Genomic DNA, 22,150 nt, shown 5'->3' on the forward strand with positions numbered 1-22,150 from the left:
CTTAATTTAAGCTTGTAAAATACTATTTGTTTTGATCACTTTTTGGCAGGAAGAATTTTTCCCTGGGCTCATAAATCTCCTCTTTGGTGTTTTTTTGGCAAGGCCAGACCAAGGGAGGGCTGGGAGGAAACTCCTGCCTGGCTCCGGGCTTCTTGTGTGGGCAGGGGAAGGTGTGGGAGCTGGGGGTACTGGTTGATGGGTGCGGGTGTCTGATCAGTGTTAACTTCTGCTGCATTATTGTGCTGTTGGCCATTCCTGGAGGCACGAGGGCAGATTTGCAGACTTGGAAGCTTGGTCTGTGCTGGCTGAAATGGATCCTGCTCATGTTCTTCCCACCTCAGACAACAGTATTGGACCTTGTCAAAGCTGGCTGAGGGGATGTCTTGAAAGAGCCGATTGATTAGTCTGGAGACACTGGGTTGTAGCAGGAAATATTGGATTTGGCTCCTGAGCCAGATGATAATGCGGAAGAGATTTTCGTGGCCTTTCCTGTGCCAGCACGAGCTCTCTCTGACTCTGCTTGCAGGCACCAGGAATCTGTGCAGTGATGGATAACACGGTGCTCCTGCTGCGAGCTGACTGCGCAGCCTGGGCTCCATGCCGTGACCGTGCTGACACACAGGCCTGTTTTGCCCATCTCCCTGTGTGCCACGGGCCCTGCAGACAGGAATCTGCATGCAGGTTTGCTCACCCTGGTGCACAGCAGGGCTTCCAGCTCTGCCACAGCCCTGAGATGTCTTTGAGCCAGGTGGGACACAGGAGGCAGCCAAAAATGGCACAGCAAAGGCAGTCCCTGGGTCCCTTAATCAGAAGGGACAACAGGGTAAATATGGGGTAAAAGTGGATGTCTAACAAGTGGTGCTGCCTTGGAGCATGGGCAACGCATTTTTAAACCAAGCAATAGTTACAGAGATGCTCTGGTGTCCTGGCATGGGCAGTTCTGCAAAACCAAACGTGCCAGCTGTGTTGTCATAACAGTCCTCCTTATCCCAGGAGGAGTAAGGAAGGGCATTTGCCACCCTGAAACCTTTTAAATAGCTGTTAAATGAGAGTGTTGGCTTCTCTGGTTATGTGCACCTTGTTTCAGCACCGCTGAAGAGGTTAAAAATTAAATATTTCCTCTCAAACTAGTTTTCTTAACCCAAAGTCACGGCGTTGCCTTATCCTCCCTTCCCCTTCAATTTGGAACATAGATGGAACGTGGGTGTGTGCCATGTGTGGAATATTGCAGTTACATCTTGTGGATTGAGGAAAATTAGTTTGGCAAATGTTTCTTAATCATCTCTGGTTTTCACTTTTTAGATCTAAAGCCTTCAAATAAGGTTTGTATGATTTAAGTAAATAACTGGCGTTTGTATGGTTTAAGTAAATAATTGGCTTCTGTATGGTTTAAGTAAATAATTGGCGTTTGCTTGTTCAGTGAGGATAGTTGTTAAGGATCTTGAAGGATATTTTTTGTTTGTCCTTAACTTAGGAAAGTGTCTTTTTGTTTGTTTGTTTTCGTCTTCTTGCATCCTCCAGAGGATTTGCAGTTTGGTCCTGTTGAGGTCAACAGGCTGTGTGAAACTCAGAGTTTTAAGTTAGTCACAAGTTTAAGTCCTCTGTTAAATATTGTCATGACAGTTCCTAGCCAAGAAGACTGTCTTGCCTGCAGTGTTGGAGTGCTCAGTCTTTTATAATTCTGATTATAGTGTGTCAAGGAACGGTAGGAAACTTGCATATATATTGCATACGTTGAAGTGCAGTTGCTTCTGTACTGCCTGTTGTGAATGTGCTGTAAAGAAGAGGGAGCACCATTATTGTGGGCCTTGTTCTCCTTTCGCTCTCATAATTTCATAATTTGCCATTTTGAATAAGCTGCTAGGCTGTTCTAACGTGGGCTCTGCCTGCCAAACCATTGTCAAACTTGTGGCTTATAGGTTCAGAAATACTCAAATGCATGAAACAAACGTGATAAAGAAATGAAAAGCAAGCCCTGAATGTCAGGGCTGCTCTTTTGGAGTCTTTTTCTCCATCCTACACCCAATGTAAATGTAAAAATAGAGTAGTTTAATGGTGGGGGCAGAAACAGGGCTGGACTAGCACTTGCTTCATGGCTTTGCATGCTGTTTCTTATCTTTTTACAAAAGATTTGAGAGTGATTGGAAGAGCCTTTTGCTGTGGTGCTCTGGATGTCCTACCTTGTCGTAACAAATGACAGGTTTTTCTCCTATAACCAATAGTCCTGTAAGCTGGAGCTTGCTGTGCCTTTTTTTTTTTTTTTTTCTTTTTAATGTTACAAATTGCAGATAGCTGAGGAATTGATTTAATACTTTGACCATTTCTTAAAATTGAAGGAAATCTTATTTACAATTTCCCGTATTCTTGCAAGATGTTGTTTTACCCCAGCTTTCCTGGTAGTGTTTGTCATGAGCGCAGTATGTGATTCACGTGATTGCAGTCGCACAGGGCCTGGTAGGTGAGAATTTCTAGAAGTGCAATTATTTTTTGCCATATCCCTGTGGTTGTAGAATAGCCTTAATGCTGCGGATTATGTACTGAGAGCTGCTGTTTTGATAACATGTGCTGACACTGGATCAGATGTGCTGGCGGGTCAGGTTATGCTGTAGCTTTGCTGCTGTGATGTGTGTCCCAGAAGGGAGACATCAGTGCTCCCAAATACCGGTACCCTGTGTGGTGTGATACCACCTGGGTATTTTTGTCTCCTGAGCTTCCAAGAGCAGTGAAATGGTGATCACACTGAAGCTCCTGGTGCTTCTTCAGTTCTAAGAATATATTTGACTTGCACAAACTCAGAATTTTCCAGGTAATGTTTTTTATATATATATCTATATGTAATTTATATATAAAGGGAAAAAGAAGCTTGCCATGCTGGCAGCATGCTTCATGTTGATAAGATTCTGTCCATGATGCAAAAATGATAGACATAAGGATGGGCAAAAAACATCTTGATGTCTTTGGTGAGCATTTAAACTCCCCAGTGCTTCTCTTATAATGTGCAGGGAGGTCTGATGTAGCTCAGATACTGTCCTGGGTCAGACCTAATGAGATGTTTCTGTCCTGCCAGTTAAACTTACTGCCTCTCTCCTGTGAGCTGGAAGCACCATAAGAGAATTTGGAAGGGTTAAGCAACTGTAACCTCCAGGCTGCTTTGAGACCATCAGACAGAATGGCCCTGTGAAAACTCAGACTTGGTGGTTGGCGCATTGCCGTGTGGGCACATCTTGACGTTCATTCTCCTCTGATGGTGGCACTGGGTGACTGCTGATTTTGGTGTCTTTTCTCATGGGAGTGTGTCTGTATGGTGTCCTTTTTCACTTGCTTGGCATGCCACCTCCAGCCAGCCTCCTAAAACACTCGAGAGTGAGAAAAGCATTTCTTTTTGCATCAGAAACAAGTCTCTTCCTATTAACAGCCTGCTTTTCTTTGCAAAACAACCCTTAATTTGGGTCATGCTTCCATCTCTTCAACAATGCAGACAGAATCTCTACATCGTTGCAGAGGTTTGTTTGTTTTTGGCTTTTTTCCTGCACAACAGTAGTGATGGAAAAGCATCTCGATGTATTCCCCTCCGTCCTGCTCACCTGGATGGCGACTGGGGAGAGCTCCCGTTCTGACCTACACGACCACTGTGCCTGTGCCGGATATTTGCTTTCAATAACAAAACAGTGGCTGAGTAGGTGGGGGTTAGTCTGTTCCTTACCATTTCAAATAGTCCGGCTGCATGTCTTGTCCTTTACTGCAAAGGGTAAAGGCAGGTTGTAAAACCCAGCAGCCCCGCCAGCTCACATTCCTTTTCAGCATCTAAATAAGGTAGATGTGCACATCTGGGAATTACCAGCACATCTCGATTACTGCAGTGAGTGCATTCACTATTTCAGAAAGAAATAAGAAATCTTGACTGTTTATACTGGGTGGTGTTTTGTGTTATCATTGTAGATAAGAAAGGAATAAACAAAGCTGGCAGGAAATCACAGGGTCAGTACTGCAGTTTGTTATTGTTTGTTCTCTTCTCCCACATGGACCGATAATGAGCATTTCTGCCTCATACAGTCACATGGTTGATAGATATGTGTGGGAGTGTATGTATGGATGTACTATCCTTGCTTGAATAGACTTCACTTTTGTTTATTTTTGTATTATTTTATGATCTTTCTTTTTAAAAACTGACGTTAAGGAGAAAAATGTTTTGATTAGGCAGCTGAGTGGCCACTGGGCACAGAATGGGCTGCAGCATTTTCCTCCGCCCTTAATAAAAAGCTCTAATGTGACTGTCAAATTCTTGTAACTATTCTGACACGTTCTCCTTTCCAAGATTGTGCATATGGGGGATGAAGACTTTCTCTTCTGAACTGGACTGGAGTTTGGTAGCTGGGGCTCTTGAGTCTTCTGCTATTTTTGTGCATTTGTGAAGTGCTGATAATACTTGGCTCTATTGTAGGGCTGTCATGAACGCAGCAGGCTTGATTTGGCACTGAGAAAATGCAGAGAACCCTCTATGATATTCCTGGGAACAATATTGTTCTGGCAGCTTCCAAAATTGCCAAATGCTTGTAAGACATTCAAAAAAAATCAGTGGTGCTGGAGAGGGCGGGAGGGAGAGGGACAGAACTGGGTAGTTGTTGAGCCCAGCTCTGTGCTAGATTTTGTGGGAGTACTTTCCAAACTTTGGTTTACTGCTAGTCTGTGATGTGATGGTAAAACATGCAGCTGGTCCCTGTATCATGCCGTTTCTAGCCAGTGGTTTGACATTTCTCAGCCCTGACAGATCAATTAGTGGCTGAAAAGCCATTGCTGAGGACTGTTTCTTTCAAGGTGATGTGGCTGCTGTATGGTCCTGGTTGCTAGACCACATTTCTCTGACTACATTTACTTGTTAAGCAATCTTCTGATGACTTCCATCCAGGATCCTTTTTCACATGCTGATAGATGCTGTGATTGAGATGTGATGTTTGCACCTCTTTCTGAAGGAGAAAGTTGGTGCCCCTCCTGTTTTGCTGAGATGGGATGGCGTTAGTGGGAGGAGTGGGAAGTGCGATTTCTTATTGGGTTTACCCTTGGACTGGGATTGAAGAACCGGGTTTTAGTTTTGCTTCTGCCCCTCATTTTTCTGGCTGACTTTGCTGATGTCAGTTCCTCTCCCTGTGGCTTAACTTTTGCTATTTAACTGTGAAGTTTGCTCTGGAAAAATAGGCTATACGTGTTAATAACTAGTTCTAGGAATAGAAGAGTCACTGACTCTGTGTTGAATATGATAACCTTAAACTACAGCATAGCATGGTGCTGGGCACTGAGGACCTTGTAATTATTAGGGTCACGTTTGCACTCTGACTGAGATGTTCCAAAGGCAAATTTCATTTCAACCAGCAAGTAAATTCTTTATTTTTATTCTTTCAAATGAGCAAAGTTGTTCGTGCTTAGTACTAAACTATCATTTGGTTAGAAAACAATCGGGACACACAGGATTGTGTTGAGTACAGCAAAAGCAATGTTTTATTTACATGAAACTCAAAACATTTTCTCTTTGCTTCAATGTAATGTAGAGGCTGGAGGCATGAAAGCTCTGAGTGTGACAAAATTACTAAAGACTGATAGCACCAGCCGGGATTCTCAGATGACTGGCTGTTTTGACTTCTGCATTTATGACACACAGAAGGAATGTTCAGTGTTCTGTTTTTCCTTTCTTTTAAAATAATTTTCAAGCTTAGTGCATATTGAGACCTGGGTCCCATTCAGGATCTGTTCTGTCAGTCTCGGGTCTCCAGAGCTCCTTGTTCGGCTTTGATTTCTTTCCAGTTCTTTTCCTCATTGACTTGCAGGGCTCCCACCCACTGCTGACTGGTATGATTCCTGAGCAGGCCCTTATCACTGTTGCCTCTGGTCCTCTGTTCACCTCTTGAGTAAATCTGTAGTCCTGAGGTACTATCAGCATAGTTTAACAGAACCTTTCTCTGTGCTTTGCACCCACTTGCAGTATGAACGCTTTTATAATCGTCAAAGAAGAGATGGTGCCTTGAGGTTTATGACCCTGCCTCGGCCTTTCATCTGCTCCGAGGGTCACGTTGTCTTTGCAATTGCACTCAAGTGACTTTCCACTACATTTGGTACATGCATGCAGACATGCCATAATTTGTTCTGTAAGACACAGCCTCCCCATAATTAGGAGGAATATGTAAGCTTGTCTGCCTCAAATATGGCATTAGGGCGCGCTCTCTCATTAAGTCAACATAAATCTTTTGACATAGTCTTGTTGATTCCCTGCCACATTTTCTCCCTCGAGCGAAGAACAGGATTTCTGTGCGTGGGTGAAAGCTCGCCCTATTTGGATAATTCTGTTTGTTTGCCAGAGTGGTGCAAACAAGAGGTAAGCTTACATAGATGTGTGGCATTAGTCTGTTGTGACACAAATACATGTGCTGGAAGGGGTCACCTCTGTTCAGTGTCCTGTCCCTCCCAGAAGCCTGGAGTGTGTTGTATAGGAAACACAGACCTGCTTGAGCCTGTGAGGTGTTCTGTTCCACTGCTTACAACTTTGGATGGTCCGACTGCTCTCAGGAGATCATGGGATTTCTTCTCTTTCCTCACTTCATATTCTTCAGTAAATAGTTCCCTAAAAATACTCCAGAAACAAAATGTGGCCACTGTATGGCCAGTTTTTAGCCTCCTGCCACGTGTTTTCCAGGTTGCTTCCTTTGGACCCCAGGGGTATATGGAGACCGGTTTGGGTATCACCAGGCTACCTTTGTTTTCAATCTATTTTAGGCCTCTTAGACTTTTGATCTCAATGGTGTTTTTGGTAAAGAGTTTTACAAACTCTGCCTGGTTGTTTTCTATAGGCTGCTTTCAGCTGCAATGTGTGGTTAAAAAAGGGCAGCCCTTGCTTTCTTTGGACAAAATTAACTCTTGATGCAATTCCCAATGATTTTTGGTATTTATACCTACATTTAATTTTGGTCTGTGTGGTGACAGCTAGAGGCAACGTTTTTTTCTTTATTTGTGGGTAGAATTTGCTCACTAAGTCCATGCTGCTACACAATTTTCCTTTGAAATCCTCTAGACTATTTGCACTAATCCTCATTAGTGTATTCTGTACATTTCTGTGATTGGATTTTGTTATTGCTGTGTTTTTCTCATACCTAAGAAAGCCTTAAAATAGGAATGATGGGATAGAAAAGGGCTTGTAAGAAGATTGCAGATTATTGTTGGTTTTCTAGTGGCTACTCTTTCCATTGCTGTGTTAATGTAAAGGCTTAATGAGCAAGTTTGACTCCAGGGCAAGGCTGAGGGCTGCTCTGAACAGCAGTTTCCATCTCGGGTTCCTTTGCACTGAAGCATTCGCTAACCTGCCAGCTTTTATTTTTGTTTATTTGTGCCTACTGCATTCATCAGGGCACGGTAAAGGGTTGAGTCACGCAAAGGGCTGCCTGAAGATTTCTGGAGACCGAAAGTGATGCACTCATAGCAGCTACCTAAAGCACGTTTTAGATATTAATGCCTAAATCTAGAAGCAGCACGATCCCATCCCTTTGACCTTCTCTTTTAAGTATGTGCACTCAACCAAAACCCACACCCTGTCTCCTGAGGAATGACTCTGTCAGGGTCTAGAGAATGTTTTCTAACAGAGCAACATGGATGTTGCTGAGGATATGCAGCATCGGTAACATGGCATTCCCTGGACACTGTGCTTAGCTCTGCTTCAGCGCAGTATTTGCATTGCTGATATCTTCCCTAGAGAGTGCAGAGTTTCACATCTCTTTTCTCTTTCAGGCCCAGGCTTGTTTGCTTCTCCAGAAGGTTCTGCTGCTTCGTGAACTGAAGCTCTTCGTGACGGAGGAGGAGTGGGAGGAATTGATCAGAGAAAGCATCAGCCAAGTGACAGAGGTAACAAGATTCAACATGTTCAGTGTATAGATAGCGCCTAATGGGTGCTGCTTTTACTGCTGTGGTGCTCATTCTCGGAGCTGGAGTTTGTGGTTGTGCTCAGCACTCGGGTTGTGCCTGCTCACGCCAGCTCTGAGAGGTGTGCACCAGGACTGCAGCATTCTTGTAACACCGCTGTTCGGGTGTGTTTTCACGGAGTGCAAGAAACATCTGCTACAGCTCAGCAGTGCCAGTGTACGAATCCAAGAGACAGTTTGGGTTTTAGGGAATATGCTCATTCAGATTAAGTTAAGCTGGTTTTAAAAAATTACTTTTGAATTGGAAGGTATTGTGAACATTGACTTAATGTCTGAAAATGTGAAGGTATTTCTGTATTTGCATGAGTTTCAGGGCCAAAGAGAGAAAGCTGAGGTCCACTAGACTTCTGACTCCTTCCTGGGCTGGACTCCCTTGTCAGTATTGTTTATCAGAGAAACCTTAGAATACATTGGAAAATAATTTGTACGTAAAAAACAGCGATACAGAAACTGCAGGGCTCCTGATTCTCAATACCAAGTGTGGATTATACCTGAAGACAATTTTTGGGTGCAGCTATTATGTAGGAGGTGATCTATGGGACAGGAGACTGAAGAAGCAAGTGCCATTCAGTTATATTCTTGTGGATTAATGTGAGGGGAACCAAACAGCCAAATAAATGTTATGATGTGGTGACTAAACTTGATGACACGGGAGATTCCAGTCTTGGTGTTCCTACGTAACTGTAGTATTGACGTCTTTTTAAGTGTGGCTTTCATTCTTCATGGACTTCCTTAAATGCTGGTTACATGGCAATTTAGACCATTCTATAATTTACCATATTGGAACAGAACAATTAGTTCTGTTTTCTTTTGTTGAGGAGGGACAAAATCTAAGCAGGTTTAAACTAAGTAATGCAGAGGTGCTGTTTATAATTCTTGAGCAAGCAGGTTATCTTGGGTTTCATTAAACAGCTTCTATTTAATGATTACATCAGGAATCCAATGGGTGGAGTTAGGTATGATTTTATTTTCCAGCTACATAAAACATGCCCTCCTCCCAAGTGGGTCATCTCCATGTTTCTCTTTTGCAGCTGGATACCTGCAAGACTTGGTGATTCACTGGGAAGCCACAAACATTTACAATCCCTTTATGTTGTTCTTGTCAGGGAAAGTTAAGCATCTTGCAACCCATCCAGTTTTTTAATGAGCTTTGCTACCAGAGCTTCCTCAGTGCCTCTCATTTCTGTGGTCATCTGTGTTTAAAGAAAAATTCCTGGGAAATATTGTCAGTTTGTTTGGGCTGCCCAGGGTACACGCTGCGGGCAGGAGACCTCCCGTACTATTAACTAGCAGTGGTATATAGGCCTGTTCTCTTTTTGGCCTGAAAAAGCCCTGATATAACATTTTTACAGAGTGTTCTATTGGTAGACATATGTGTACTGGGTTTTGTCTGCCTCCTACTCCCGCTTTGCGCTAGCGCAGTGCTGGTATCGCTCCTTGGAGCTGGTGCAGCTGCACATCTTTAAATGTTGCCGTAATTAGGAGGAATCAAGGATTTTGTCTATCATATAACAGTTTTGATTCATAACCAAAGGCTGATACTTGTGCCGCAAAACCTTTTAATGCTGCAAAGCTATTCTGTGTCTTTTTGGTGGTGCAGAAATGCTCATTTCTCTGAGTAATAGCTGCAAAAACGTGCAGTGGCTCTACAGTGTAGTAAAACAATACTCATATCATGACTGATCTCTTTTGGCGATGATGAAAATCCCTTGTAGTAGAAATCAGAGGCTGGAAGCAAAGCAAATTTAGAATCTATAGAAAGTATGTATTTGTCAAAGAGAGTAATCCACCAGTAAAATAACTTGCTGAAGAGTTTATTAGCTCTGAACTGCCAGGTGGAATTTGTGTGCTTGTCTGACACAAAAGCTGGAGGTTTGGTGGAGGTTACAGGCTTGATGTTGAAATTATGCAGTGAGTTTTCTTGGACCGTGTTAGGCAGAAGCTTGAGCTAAAGGACAGCCCTTTGTGTCCCTGGTGTCCCCACGCCCCTCTGCTTAGCTGGAGGGTGGGGAGGGCATTTGCAGAACCAGGGGTTTCTCCTGCAGCTCAGTCGCATCCATTCTCACCTGAGACTTGTTTTGGTGGGACATTCCAGGTCAGCCACGATTTTGGAGGCGAGTACGTAAGTAGGCAGATGTTGGCGTGCGAGTGCTTACGCATGAGAACCTGGACTGAGAGCTGTAATTCATGATGCTGTGGAAAATGATGTTTTATTACCCTTTATTGAAAGGTCTGTATTTGTTGTCAGTAGCCATTCCTGCCTCCATCCCTCACAAATAGCTGTTTAAAAAGGAAAGTATGATAATGCAGAATTTTATACCTTTCTTTGACCCAGGTAGAAGTCTGAAATAACCTGGGAGGGCCAACTCTTTAACTGACTACAGTCTTGATGCCTGATTTCTCATCCTGTCTTGCCTGAAGTGTTTGCATTGCATACCTGCAGATCACTTGGTGAGGAGCAGGGAGCCTGGGATGGTTTTAGGCAGTGATATGTGCTGGAACTGGGACAAAGCAATGTGAGAAAATTGCAGTCTTGGATATCATTGAATTATTTGTGCAAAACGAAGAGGCAGATGAGGGAGAATCAACGGCCAGGAGCTTTAAGTGAAGAGACAGCTTCCTGAAATAGCAGCTCTGGCTGCTGCGAGGCAATGGCTCTTGCGCTTACATAAGCTAACTTGACCTTATTTGTTCCCAAAATGTTTAAGCATACTTATAAAACATGTATCGCAGTAATGAGGGGTTCATGTTTGCTATCTCCTTACTGACAGCGAGGGAAGTCTTGGTATCCTACTTTGGAGTTGACTTGTTCTTGTGAGAGCCCTGCTTGCTCTTGGTGCTCTTGGCTTGTTCTGCTGGGTGACCTGTGCTGAAAGCCGTGTCCACAAGTCCTGGGACTGCAAAGATGAGGAAGCAGAGAAAGAGCTTTGGCAGAGTTTTGGCCTCCCAAGTCCTAAATAGTTACTTTACACAAAGCAGAACCTTGCTACAGTTGTTCAAGTTTATTCTAATGTTGGGAGTCTAGACAACTGGGTTGTGTTTACAGTATAAAGAAATAGGAGTTGCTTCATGTTATAGATGATAGAGCTCACCTGAGATGCTAAAGCATCTGAGAAACTTCTTCCTCTTCCAGAGCTTTGTTCTTTTATCAGTAGGTCTCAAAGCACTTTACAAAGGAAGTTCAAACCCATGAGTTGTTGATGTAATGAAGAAACTATTTTGCAGAAACCAAAGGGCTGATGTTATTTGGTTTACTGAAGTAGTTCACCCTGTTTTACAGATGACACACTTGGCTGGGAGCTAAGCCAAGAGTCAAACTCGGGTCTCCTGAGATATCCCAGGGACCTTCCTTGCGCACAGTCTGTTTCTTAACTTGGCTTCAGAACACCCCAGAGTGTTGGGCAGCAATCTCTGTCCCCACGTTATCTAAAGGAGGATGCTGGTGGTTGTGGGTTCAGGCTGCTGGATCACGCCATGAGGCCAATGGCAGAACCCCAGAGGCCCAAGTTCCCCATTTCACACAGGAACTGTCGCAGTTTTGGTGAGGGATCTCTGCAGGGCTGCTGGGCTCACACACTGTCCTTTTGATTCTATCAAGCGATTTCTCAGTTTGGTCTTTCGGCTCTCCCAGTTGTCAGTGTGGACACATTTTGGTGATTGTTCCCCTTGTTAGATGTATTCCTGTTTTCTTTCTGACGCGTTACAGAATTGCTGTCTTGGCTTCAGAGTGATCTTGAAGCCCTGCCGATTTTTCAGTAACTTCGCTGACAGATTTGGGGCAGGAAGCTCCAGGATCCGAATATATAGTTTCATTACCTTTTTGTGTCATCCCTTTCCCAGGGACTGACTTGCCCTCCTGAAATGAGGTGCTTCGTGTAACTCCCAACTTTGCTGAAACTCGCCGAAAGTCAGGAGGAAGTGGGAAAGGATTTTGAGGAATATTCTAGAAAACATGTATTTTCACAGCTGAGCAACTTCAAAACAAAACAACCCTCAGAAAACTGTTGATAAAACTACTTTCTCTGGCTTGTACACAGCAGTTTCCTGGGGGTTTCCTTGGTCTCTCTTCTGCAGTAGGTGCAGCATAGGAAGGGCCCAACTTTGCTACTGTTTCTTCCTTTGATTGTTGTGTCTGTGTTGTAAGGGATGGGCAGAGCAGACAGTGTTCAGGCTGGCTATTTGAAACCAGAATGGGATGCTGGAATGTAAAAACACTCACCGAATCTGATACCTAAATTCATTGAATGACCAAAGCTTTCCAGGTTACCAGTAATGGAGACTTTCAGGTAAGTATGCACATAATCCTAATGAGGCACATGTGATGCCTCCTCCCATGTAGGATAACCCAAGACCTCTTTTCCAAGACTCTTATCATTTAAAAGTTACTATATGCTCTCTGAAGACTTTTATTGTACAGCATTAGAGGGTTTTATTGCTATTGTGTTGTTCAGCTGAGGATTTAAAAGAACTAGCTGGAGCTACTCAATGTGGGAGGGCAGAGATGGACATACTATATAGGCTTCCAGTGTATTTCTGAAGGGCATCACATTTGATTATCGGTGTCTTAATTTGTAGGGAGATAAATTATTAACAGTGACTTCATCAAATCTCTAAAAAAGCCATTGTTCATTCTTTTTTCTTCAAGATTGCCTGAACTTTTATCTGTCCATCGTTATAAATTCTTAATTCATTGCCCTTTCTCAGCCTCTTAGCTTGTAAAATGAGGCCAGTGGTGATTTAACTGATATCTTTGACGTGCTTTCAGAGTACTGGATGTCTCTGTGGAGAATTCATTCTCCTCTGTTCCCTCAACTGTCCCGTATGGTTTTTCCCTGCTGCATTTTCACATGATCTAAGGAAAAAAAAGTCAGATCTTTAAACTTGGGTAAGCATTGACATTTTCTGTGAGAATGGCTTCTGAATTTTGGGCTCTTCCTTCTAATAACAGCCAAAATAAACATTGCAAAAAATGCCCTTTAGTTATACCCTTCAGCATGTGGATCTGTTTAGTTTCCTACTTTTCTTCTCAGTCAGGGACAAGAAGCTTGGTGGTTACCTTCCATTTCTTGCTGACTTTTTTCTATGAAAAATTTTGAGCATTTATACTTTCAGTCTTCAGAAATTTAGTGACTGGGAATGGAGGGAGGAGGGACTGTCAGTGCTTTCTTTCCTCCTATTAGTGCTCTCGGTAGCAACTGCTGAGCTGTTCAGCTGGGGTTCTTCTATTGTGTAGTGAATTTTGTCATCAAAGGAAGTATTTGGGGGTGGCTTGTCTAGGTTTTGGGAAGCTCAGGGTTCGTTCCTGGCTCTGTCATGGTCTGTGTGACTCAGTGATGTTACCTGGCCTCTCTGAGCCCCTGTAAAATGGGGGGGAATGATGCTGGCTTAGCTCTTACCTCTTTGGAGGTGTAAGAGTAATTACAGGTGAAGTGAGGGTGCTTATGTTGGATAATAACAGGAGCTATGAGCACAGAGAACACTAAAATACCTCATTTGGTTGTCAGTTTGTTATTAGCCTCTACGTAGCAGGGGAAGGCTCTGCCCCTCCCAAACCACTCAGCTCACCTGTACGTTGACATGGGACATCTTGTGCTCAGGTAATGGCGACGCTCTTGCAGGGCCCCAAACCCACTTGCTGGGGCCCCTCTGGGTGTGGGACCACCACAGGGACCTGAGCCACAACAGCAGCAAAACACCAGGTTGTGTCTTTGCTCTGGGACCCTGTGTGCAGCGTGGAGCCAGGGCAGGGCTTTAGCTTTCACAGGCAGCGTGGAAGCCGTCAGCACACTGAGCCCAGACCTCTTCAGCACTTTATCCTTGTGCCTGTGGACACTCAGTAGAGTGGAAATTTTGCTGAACTATTTGCTGCCGGAGAAGAGAGTTTACCTTGACAACCTCGGGCTGTGCCAGGGGGTGTAAGGTCGTGCAGGGTGGGTGCAGGTATGTGTTTTGCAGATCCAGGCACTTGGCACTTTATTCAACCATGAATCTGCACATTTATCCGTCAGCATCGAGTCTGTTATGGGGGAGGAGGGGGAAGGATGGAGATAGCACAGCATGCGGAAAGAATGCAGGTTGGCTGGGTTTCTCCAGCTCAGGGAGCAGTGATGGATCTGTCAGGCTGATCCCACGGAGGGAAAGGGCTGTTTGTTTTGAACAATGAAACAGGCTGAAGGACGTGCTGGGAATGCATAAATATTAAATAGTGTTCAAACTTCCAGCTAAGGAAATGTGCTTGTCTCTTGGTAGGAGAACACTCCTCTGCACTCTTGGTATACTGCTGTGTCTTCTAAGTCTGGGCTAAGTGTGTTCCCCACTGTGGTACCTGTGAAAGGGAAAGAGATGCAGGCGGGTGTGGATGTGGAGGCTTCCAGAAGTTTTGCCTGGCTCCCTGCAACAGCATTTGCCATCTCCCCTGCGGGGAAAGCTGGGCAGTGGCTGGGATGCTGACTTTGGCTCTAGATGCACATACACCACTTTTTGCTGTATTGCAGGTTTTAGTGGAGCTTAGACTAAAATCCTACCCAGGAAACTGCGACATGGAGCTGTGTGGTTAACTAGCTGTGGTTAACTACTTGTACGGCTGAATTGCTGCAGGTATTCACCTCCTGTGCTCTAAACCAAACTTCATTTATGCTTTGTGAAGGTGAAGGAGCGCTGCAAAGTGCAATAAGAAGTGAAACAAAGGCTGGATCCTGCGGTAGTTGGGATACATCCATGTGTGGTACAGAAATTAGGAATATAAGAAAAAAACACTTGATTGCTAAGATGCTGGGGGCGTGCTGTTATCCTTGTAGAAACCCTAGAAGCAGAGAACTTTGGATCCAGGAGTGCCATCCCCCAGAAACAGCCAGAGGCTTTTGGAAGCAGCATGTTTGACACAACAAGACAAAACCACCTCTGAATCCACGTAGGGCGAGGCAGGAGCTGTGTTGCTGTATTGACTTGAGATGAGATGGCAGTTCCAGCTGTGAAAATCGCCTCCTCATTTTTCCTTCTGGAAAATGACCTGCCCAGATCTGCTGACAGCTCAGATGTACAGGCATGATTAACCATCTCAGGTATTACTGAGCTCTAACTGGAACTGAGATTCCCTGTAAAGTGAAACTACCCGTTGCTGAAGGAGCAGAGTAAAAAAAGCAGAAAAAGGGAGAAAACCATCATGATCAGCAAGAGATGTAGGTGGGGCTGTTGAGTATAAGCCGCATGGTCTCTCTGCCTTGAGCATTGAGGGACTGAGTTATATGCCTCTTGGCTTGGTAATGCTTTTGGAGGGCAGGGGAAAGCAGAGCTGGATATATTTTCGAACAGCACATGGCAGAGAATCACTGAACAGGTAGTTAGACAAGTTCTTCTGGGTTTTCTCTTAACCCTCCACCACTGACCTGTAGCATAGCTGGGAGCAAAACCGCTGCTTTGTGCCTCAGTCTTGCTGTGTAAAACAGAGATACTTGCCAGCCTAGTGCAAGTCTTTTGCCATCTAGTCAGTGTTTGAAGCTCTCCTAAGGATGCTGCAGATGACTGAAATACTACTTTTCTTTTTAAGGCATGTTTACCATGTGGTGCAGTTTGCCATCTGTTACATAATAGCTTTTGCTTTAATTTTAGGATTGTATTTTATACATTCCCCAAATGAAATCACAGTAGGCATGTAAAATGGTTGACCTATGCAATTGGGGTGGCAGTAATAATTTCATCTTTCAGATAGCTGAGCAGGGGAGCAGATCGAAGCAATCTGTTATGTGAACCCATAACATACAGACAATGGTGGGTACCTTATGTATAATAGTAAGAATTTATGACAAATAAGTGGGAAAGCTACTTTTGAGGTTTGGGCCAAGTTCCTGTTGAAGACACTTGGGATTTCATTCCTTGGGAACAGTTCCCCGTGACTTGCCAGCAGCCCCCGTCCAAAGGCAGCTTCTTTTTGATGTCACAGGCTGACACAAATCCCATGGAAGCAAATGCTCCCTGCTATGGGAGGAGGAGAGGGAAGATACCATCTCATGTACGGCCTAGTGGGAAATTACTCTGAGATGGTGGTGATGAGATCAGGATAGTAAGTGACACAGATCTGAGCAGGAGTTGGGCTCAAGTCCAATTCAGGGGCCTTGACTGTCTCAACCAGAGGTGCTGGCATTTTTTGTGCTCTTTGGAGTAAATTTCTTTCACACCTTTTATGGCAGAAGGGAAAGAGAAAAGACACCTGTTGAGGAATAATAAGGCTTTATCTGAATCCAGCTTCCTTAAAGCAAATCCATTCTGCCTTCAGACTAGAGAAAATAGTGGATTCTGTAGGAATTAATTATCTGGTGCTGCTTTGCTGCTCCTTTGGCTTCTTTACCCACCTCCACCCTCTTTCTTGTTCCTTCCTCATCTTTGAGAGCTGTTTAAAAATGACCCATTGCAGTAGGGAGCTATTTGTTTGCAGAACACCTAAATTGTACTGGATTGCTTCGGGCTATTTATGCTGTATTTGTGTTTCCAGACTCATGCAAAACACTACTACATAAATTCTTAGTCTTACCGCACTGATGTCACTAGACCAGTGATATCTTCCATCTCTAGCTGGGCAAGCCACCCTTTTGGTTCTATAAATCTGCATTAATTTGTTCGGGCACTCCAAACTAGGCTCATGTCCTGATTTTCCTGAAAACTGCTGGCAGACTTCTGAAAATCAGCGCCTCGGGTGTTGTTCAGAGCTATAGGACTTTCCTGTTGACTTCAGTAGGGCGTTTTCCAAACCCTTCAAAGCACCAGGGCAATTCTGGGAAGTAGAAATGGCAGCGAGACCAGACAGAGTCAAGCCAGCATGATTTAAATGCAGTCATTGACATCATTCGTGTACAGTGAAGAGAAAATGCAATTTATTTGTAACACCTTCTTAATTCCAAAATGTTGGTGTATTAAAAAGTTGAAATGACAGTTGACTTCACTGTGGCTTCGTCTCACAGTACCGCCCTGATCCCTCATCCTGAAGAGCTGACAATCCATACTGGTTTTGTCTCCCTGTGAACCTGTACACAACTTGCTGAAATAGGATCTCAACTTAATAGCCTCTCTGAGTGCTAATTTAGCCACAAGTTGGCCTGGCAATATCTTGTTCTTTAAATTGCAAACAAAATTTTTATGCAAATTGGGCTGGTTTGTTTTCATTATTGATATTTTTACTAATTATAGTAATAATAAATATTATTACTTATTGTGGTAAGCCTAATAAATGCAGTTTGCATGGCCCATGGGCTGTTACATCCTACATGTGAAGATTTTATTTTTAAATCACACACCCTCTATTTATTTCTCATTTTACCTGGAGAGACTTTAGAGCTGCTGAATTGTATGACCTTGTAGGTTAATGACAGCTCTGGAATAGAGTTGCAGTGCATCTATATCAGGAGAGAGTAATTAGCAAGTTATTGATAGTCAGATGAAGTTGCAGCTTGAATTCCAGCTAGCAGAATGTGGTGGCTTTCTATTACAGGGCTTGAGTGGACCATCCTGGTCAGGAAATAACTGTATCATTATTATTTAAAAAAGATAATCCCAGGGTGTGGAGCCTGTTACAGATAGTAAATAATTGTAGTTGAAGGCTGCTGCTCCTGCAGATATGTTATCTGGTCTCCCCACTTTTTCTGGTGAAAGTGTTCCTTATTTTTTCTGTTGTGGGCGTCATTACTGAAAGAGCTTGCTTTGGAGAATAAATTTCTTACTTCTCTCTGTGCCTGTGAGGATTTTTACTTTATTTGCCAGCTTCATACTGATGTAGATGAAGAACAGTTTGCTCAGAATCCTTAAAATTACTTCCAGTCTGAATGGAGCAAAAGTAATAGATGGTTAATTGGGAGAGATTGCATCTCCTGGAGAACCTTCTGCTGCTGGACACAGGTTTGGTGCCATGACTTCCCAGCCACGTGTGTTGTCTGAGGTGCTGAGGATGCTGAGCCTGGGCTGCGTTGGTGTGTTGGGTTGTGGTTGGATTTGATGATCATGAGAGTGTCTTCCAACCAAAATGATTCCATGTTCTGTGTTCAAACTCCAGGCAAAGGCGGGCTTGGCCACGAGTTCAGCCTCCTCCAGAGAAACCGGCTGTGATGGGCCACACCACTTCTACAATAAGCTTGTCCCTGCAAATCCTATCTCATCTTAGTGTAATCCATGCAAGCTGTGAGGCTTACAGTGATGTGTGTGTGCACACAGAAATAGAGTGGGGCAGAAAACTACCATGAAAGCAGGGCTGCGAGGACCAGCTGCGGGCAGAGGATCAGTGCTCCTGAGCCCCTGGGCCGCCTCTTTGATCCAGCTGCCTTTTTATGGTGATTTTCTGCCCTTTTCCACTTGTAAATAACTGTGGCTTTTATTTGACCTATCTTTGGAGTGATTTTCCTCTAAGCCAGACCTTTCAGTGTCTCAGAAACCCTGCAGCACATAAAGGAAACACAAAGAGATGAGATTTTTCTCTCAGTCATTTCAGTGAATTTAAGCTTGATTGACAGGCCCTGTTCTAGTGCTGGCAACTGGGATTTCCTAGGCGTAAGTGTTAATGGATTTTTGCATTAGCGCTTTATGTGTAAATCCCAGCTTCTGCAGCTGAGTAGCTGTTGTCCCCAGGTGAGTCTGTTGTCTGGCAGCCTCCTGGCCTTTCCAGGGGACAATATCGCCTGTCATCTTTGTCTCCAGGAGGCAACATCATCTCCAGTTGTGCTTTAGCTTAGAAACTCCAGAGAGCAGCAAGGGTTGTGGCTTTGTGGTATGCTTGCTCTTATCTTGTCCAGTTGTTTCTTAATTAACCTGGGCATCAGCAGCTTCCACCGTGTACCCTCTTGAACATTTCTAGATTCAGTGTGGTTTGTGTCCCAGAGTTACTTTGGTGTCAGGTTAATCCTGTCAGTCATTACTCATTTTCTGCATTCTTCTGAGGGAGTGATTTGTTTCCCCATTTAATGTGTGCTTTTTCTCCATCTCTTCATTTAATTTGCAGAGTTTGAAAATGGCTGGCAAGTGTGTCCTGAAGGCTGAGAAAGAGAAAGTTGCCAAGAGCTTGGAGCTGTTGAACTTCCTCCTCAAAACTGTGACAGAGCAGGTGAGTGCGTGACCTGATGTGCAGCAAATAGTCATTCTTCTGAATACCACCAAGGCCTCTTTTAAATGTCATGCTTGGATTTTACATTGCTACTGCTCCATCACTATGTCCCACCTAATTTCTTACTGAAGGTACCCCTGGAAGGAATGCCTGGCTGGATTTGAGGACAGAAAAGCCCTCATGTCTGAATAAGTGATCCATAGCTCTTGTGAGCTGATCTCTAAGTGCTTGTTGAAGGGTTTGTGCAGTGTTCCTCAAACACATATGACATCTTCTTATCAGCAGAAACAGCCTGGGATACAGTGAGGGTGAGCTGGGTTTTGTCCCAGGTGATTGCTCTGTCCTCTTCACTGATTTTTAGTTTCCAGAAACTGGGACCTACCCAGAAGCTTTGGGAGCAGGTGTGAAGCTTTGTTCTGAGGCTTTGTTTTCCATAATAAAAAATGCTTTTTTGAACATGAGAAGATTTTCTATAGGTGACTAAGTCTTAAAAGTGGTCATATTTACTGGAGCAAAATACCACAGGCAGCAGAATTGCTGAAGCCCAGTTTCCTACTGATAAGCACTGAACTCACACCACAGCCCGTTTCTTTGTGAAGACCTAATAGGAAAGTGGGTGGAGGAGAGAGATTATTTCCAAGGCTCTGGTAGGAACTGAATAGTCTTTGAGAGACCCCTTTTTGTCTGATTTTACTGGAATTATCCAGTGGGTTATGGAAGAGGCAGCTAGACTGTGTTCTTTAGAAACCAGACTGAAAATGCTGCTGCTTTTCTTTTAGATAGGTACATAGCTATGTGTCTCCTTCCCCCTCTTCCCAGCCATGGAGTGAAAAGGAAAGAAGACCAAAGGACCTTTCAGTCCCTTTTATGCCAGTACAATTCCAGCTGTTAGACTCAAGCCTCTCATGCTAGAGACTCAGTTTTCAAGCAAGCCTGCTGCAAATGGTCTTAGGGCAGCAGCTTGGAGAAACCAGGCAGGATTGGTTATTCCTGCTTTCATCTTATCCCAGGATGGCCTGTGCCCAGCTGCTTTGAGGGCCTCTTCTGCACTCTGATGGTTTGTATTTGCCTCTTGCAGAAGCTGCATGTGAACTTGATGGAGTTGGACAAAGTGCTGGTAGCTCTGAATCAGCCAGAAGGCATTGGGAAGTCAGCACGTCTCGACGCTCTCTACTGGAACGTCATGCGCTGGCTGAATTACACGTATGTATGCTTGGCATTCTGGCTTCTTGACTTGCCTGGGGGACTGCCTGCCTGTCCTGCATGGCCTCATTGATGTGGGGAGGTAGGAAGAGAAGAGAAGCCAAGGCACTGAGCTCAGGCTGGAGTTTGAGTTAAACGGAGCTCCTGGGTTGAAGATGAAATGTGTGCTGTTTTGCTTGTTCGCGGCAATGCTGGGCTTATTGTTCCTTGTGCTTACATGCTTAGAATTGGTCCTTGATGGGAAAAGATTGTAAGGCATGTCTGATATCTGATCGTGTCTTGTGAGTAGAGGACTGAGCTGGTGCAAAGCAGCATGGACTGGGTGGTGGGGAAGGTGCTGATGGACCCTCTTGGAGAGCAGCAGCAGCAGTGGCTTTCTTGCAGCAGTACAAAGGCTGCCTAGATGAGACTGGAATGGTCCCTTGGGGGTTCTTGCTGGAAACCTCTTGTGACTGTTAGCACAGTGGAGGCCTTGCCAGGGCTGTCACCTTGCACAGAGAGTGTCTCAATAGCCTTGCATGAGGCCACAGGTGAGTGCACTTGAGAAGGTGTGAGTACAGCATTACCTGGTCTGCAGAATGGGGATTCTTCCTCAAGTCTCTGTGTGACTTCTTGAGTCCTGGTCCAGCTCTGGCTGTTCATTTAACCGGTCCCTGTGCAGACTGAGGACAATCTCCAGGGATCACGCTCATCCTTGCAGCATGCCTGTGCTTCCTGCGCCTTTCTTCTGCTTCTGCCTGTTCGTGGATTGCCTGTAGCAGAGATCACACTGCTCCCTGGTTGTAAACTAAGTTGCTCTTGATTTTTGGCATTTTCTCTGCAGGAAGCCCAAGAAAGAGAAGACAGCCAATAAGCCTGTGCAGGATGCGGAGCCCCTTAAGCGGAAGAAAAAAGGCTTCCTGCCAGAGACCAAGAAACGCAAAAATCGCAAGAAAGGTATCCAGGAGAATGGGGTAGCACCAGTAGCTAGTGAGGATGGAGAACCAGCAGCCCCAGAGGAGCAGCCCCCGGGAACAGAAACACCCAAGCAGAAGAAAGGCCTTGTGCCTGGTAGTGGCAAACACAAGAATCGAAACAGAGGCATCAGGGAGAATGGAGTGGCAATGATGGAGAGTGGGGAAGAAGCTGTTAATGGAGCAGATGCTGTAGCTGGCAAAAAGAAGAAAAAGAAGAAGACGAATCTGAACAGGAAAAGAAAAGGTGATGCAGGCAATGAAGCTGAGCAGGTTCCATCTGCTAAGAAAACCAAGGGGAATATCAGCCAGGAGACTCAACAGAAGCAAGGCAAAGCCAACCAGCAGAAGCAGGGCAAAGCAAAGAAGAAAAGAAAAGAGAATAAAGCTCCAGTGCTGCAGGAGTAAACTCCATGGACTCACCCGGGCCTGGCATGGCTAGCAGGCTCAGAGGACTCTTTTAATATCTTTTATAAGTTTAGTTTTTATGTCCTCCATGACCTTAAATAAACCTTCCATGATGCTGAGCTTGGAAGCTGCAGGTCTGACTTGTGTGAAGAGTTCAGCTGGAGAACAGGGAACTTTAGCAGGCCACATACCCTCCCGGCTGGGGTAGATGCTCACTCTCTCTTCTCTGGCAGTGCCAAACAGCCTGTGCTTGGGAGCACAGACTCCTGTCTCCACAATTGCCCAAGGCAGAAGTGAGAGCCTTGTGTGGGTGTCTTGGGGAGCTGCAGCAGGTGTGCAAGCGCTGCTGAGCTGTGTGGTTCAGCCCTCTGGGAGGTGCAGAAGTAACCCCTAAAGGCACGATTCTGTCCTGCACAGGCCCAGCAGTACTCACAGCTTTTCCAGTCTCAAAGATGCTGACTCTCTTAAATGCTCGGTGTTAAATGGGCTTGTACATGCATATTCTGGGGTCAAGTGTATCCAATTTGGCCACTCAGGTGTCACCAGTA

At 44.6% G+C, this 22,150-nt stretch overlaps 1 protein-coding gene across 1 annotated transcript in view; it reads left to right on the forward strand.

Annotated features, from left to right (window-relative positions):
• The window catches only part of MYBBP1A (MYB binding protein 1a), a 53,136-nt gene extending 31,415 nt beyond the window's left edge, over window positions 1-21,721 (forward strand). The window contains 4 exon segments of the mRNA XM_065853333.2: window positions 7,768-7,881; window positions 18,937-19,038; window positions 20,117-20,241; window positions 21,065-21,721. Of these exon segments, the coding sequence (XP_065709405.1) occupies window positions 7,768-7,881; window positions 18,937-19,038; window positions 20,117-20,241; window positions 21,065-21,602 (879 nt within the window). The 3' untranslated portion in view covers window positions 21,603-21,721.
• The last annotated feature ends 429 nt before the right edge of the window (window positions 21,722-22,150 follow it).

Source organism: Patagioenas fasciata, chromosome 19 (assembly GCF_037038585.1).
Source record: "Patagioenas fasciata isolate bPatFas1 chromosome 19, bPatFas1.hap1, whole genome shotgun sequence".
Taxonomy (NCBI): Eukaryota; Metazoa; Chordata; class Aves; order Columbiformes; family Columbidae; genus Patagioenas; species Patagioenas fasciata.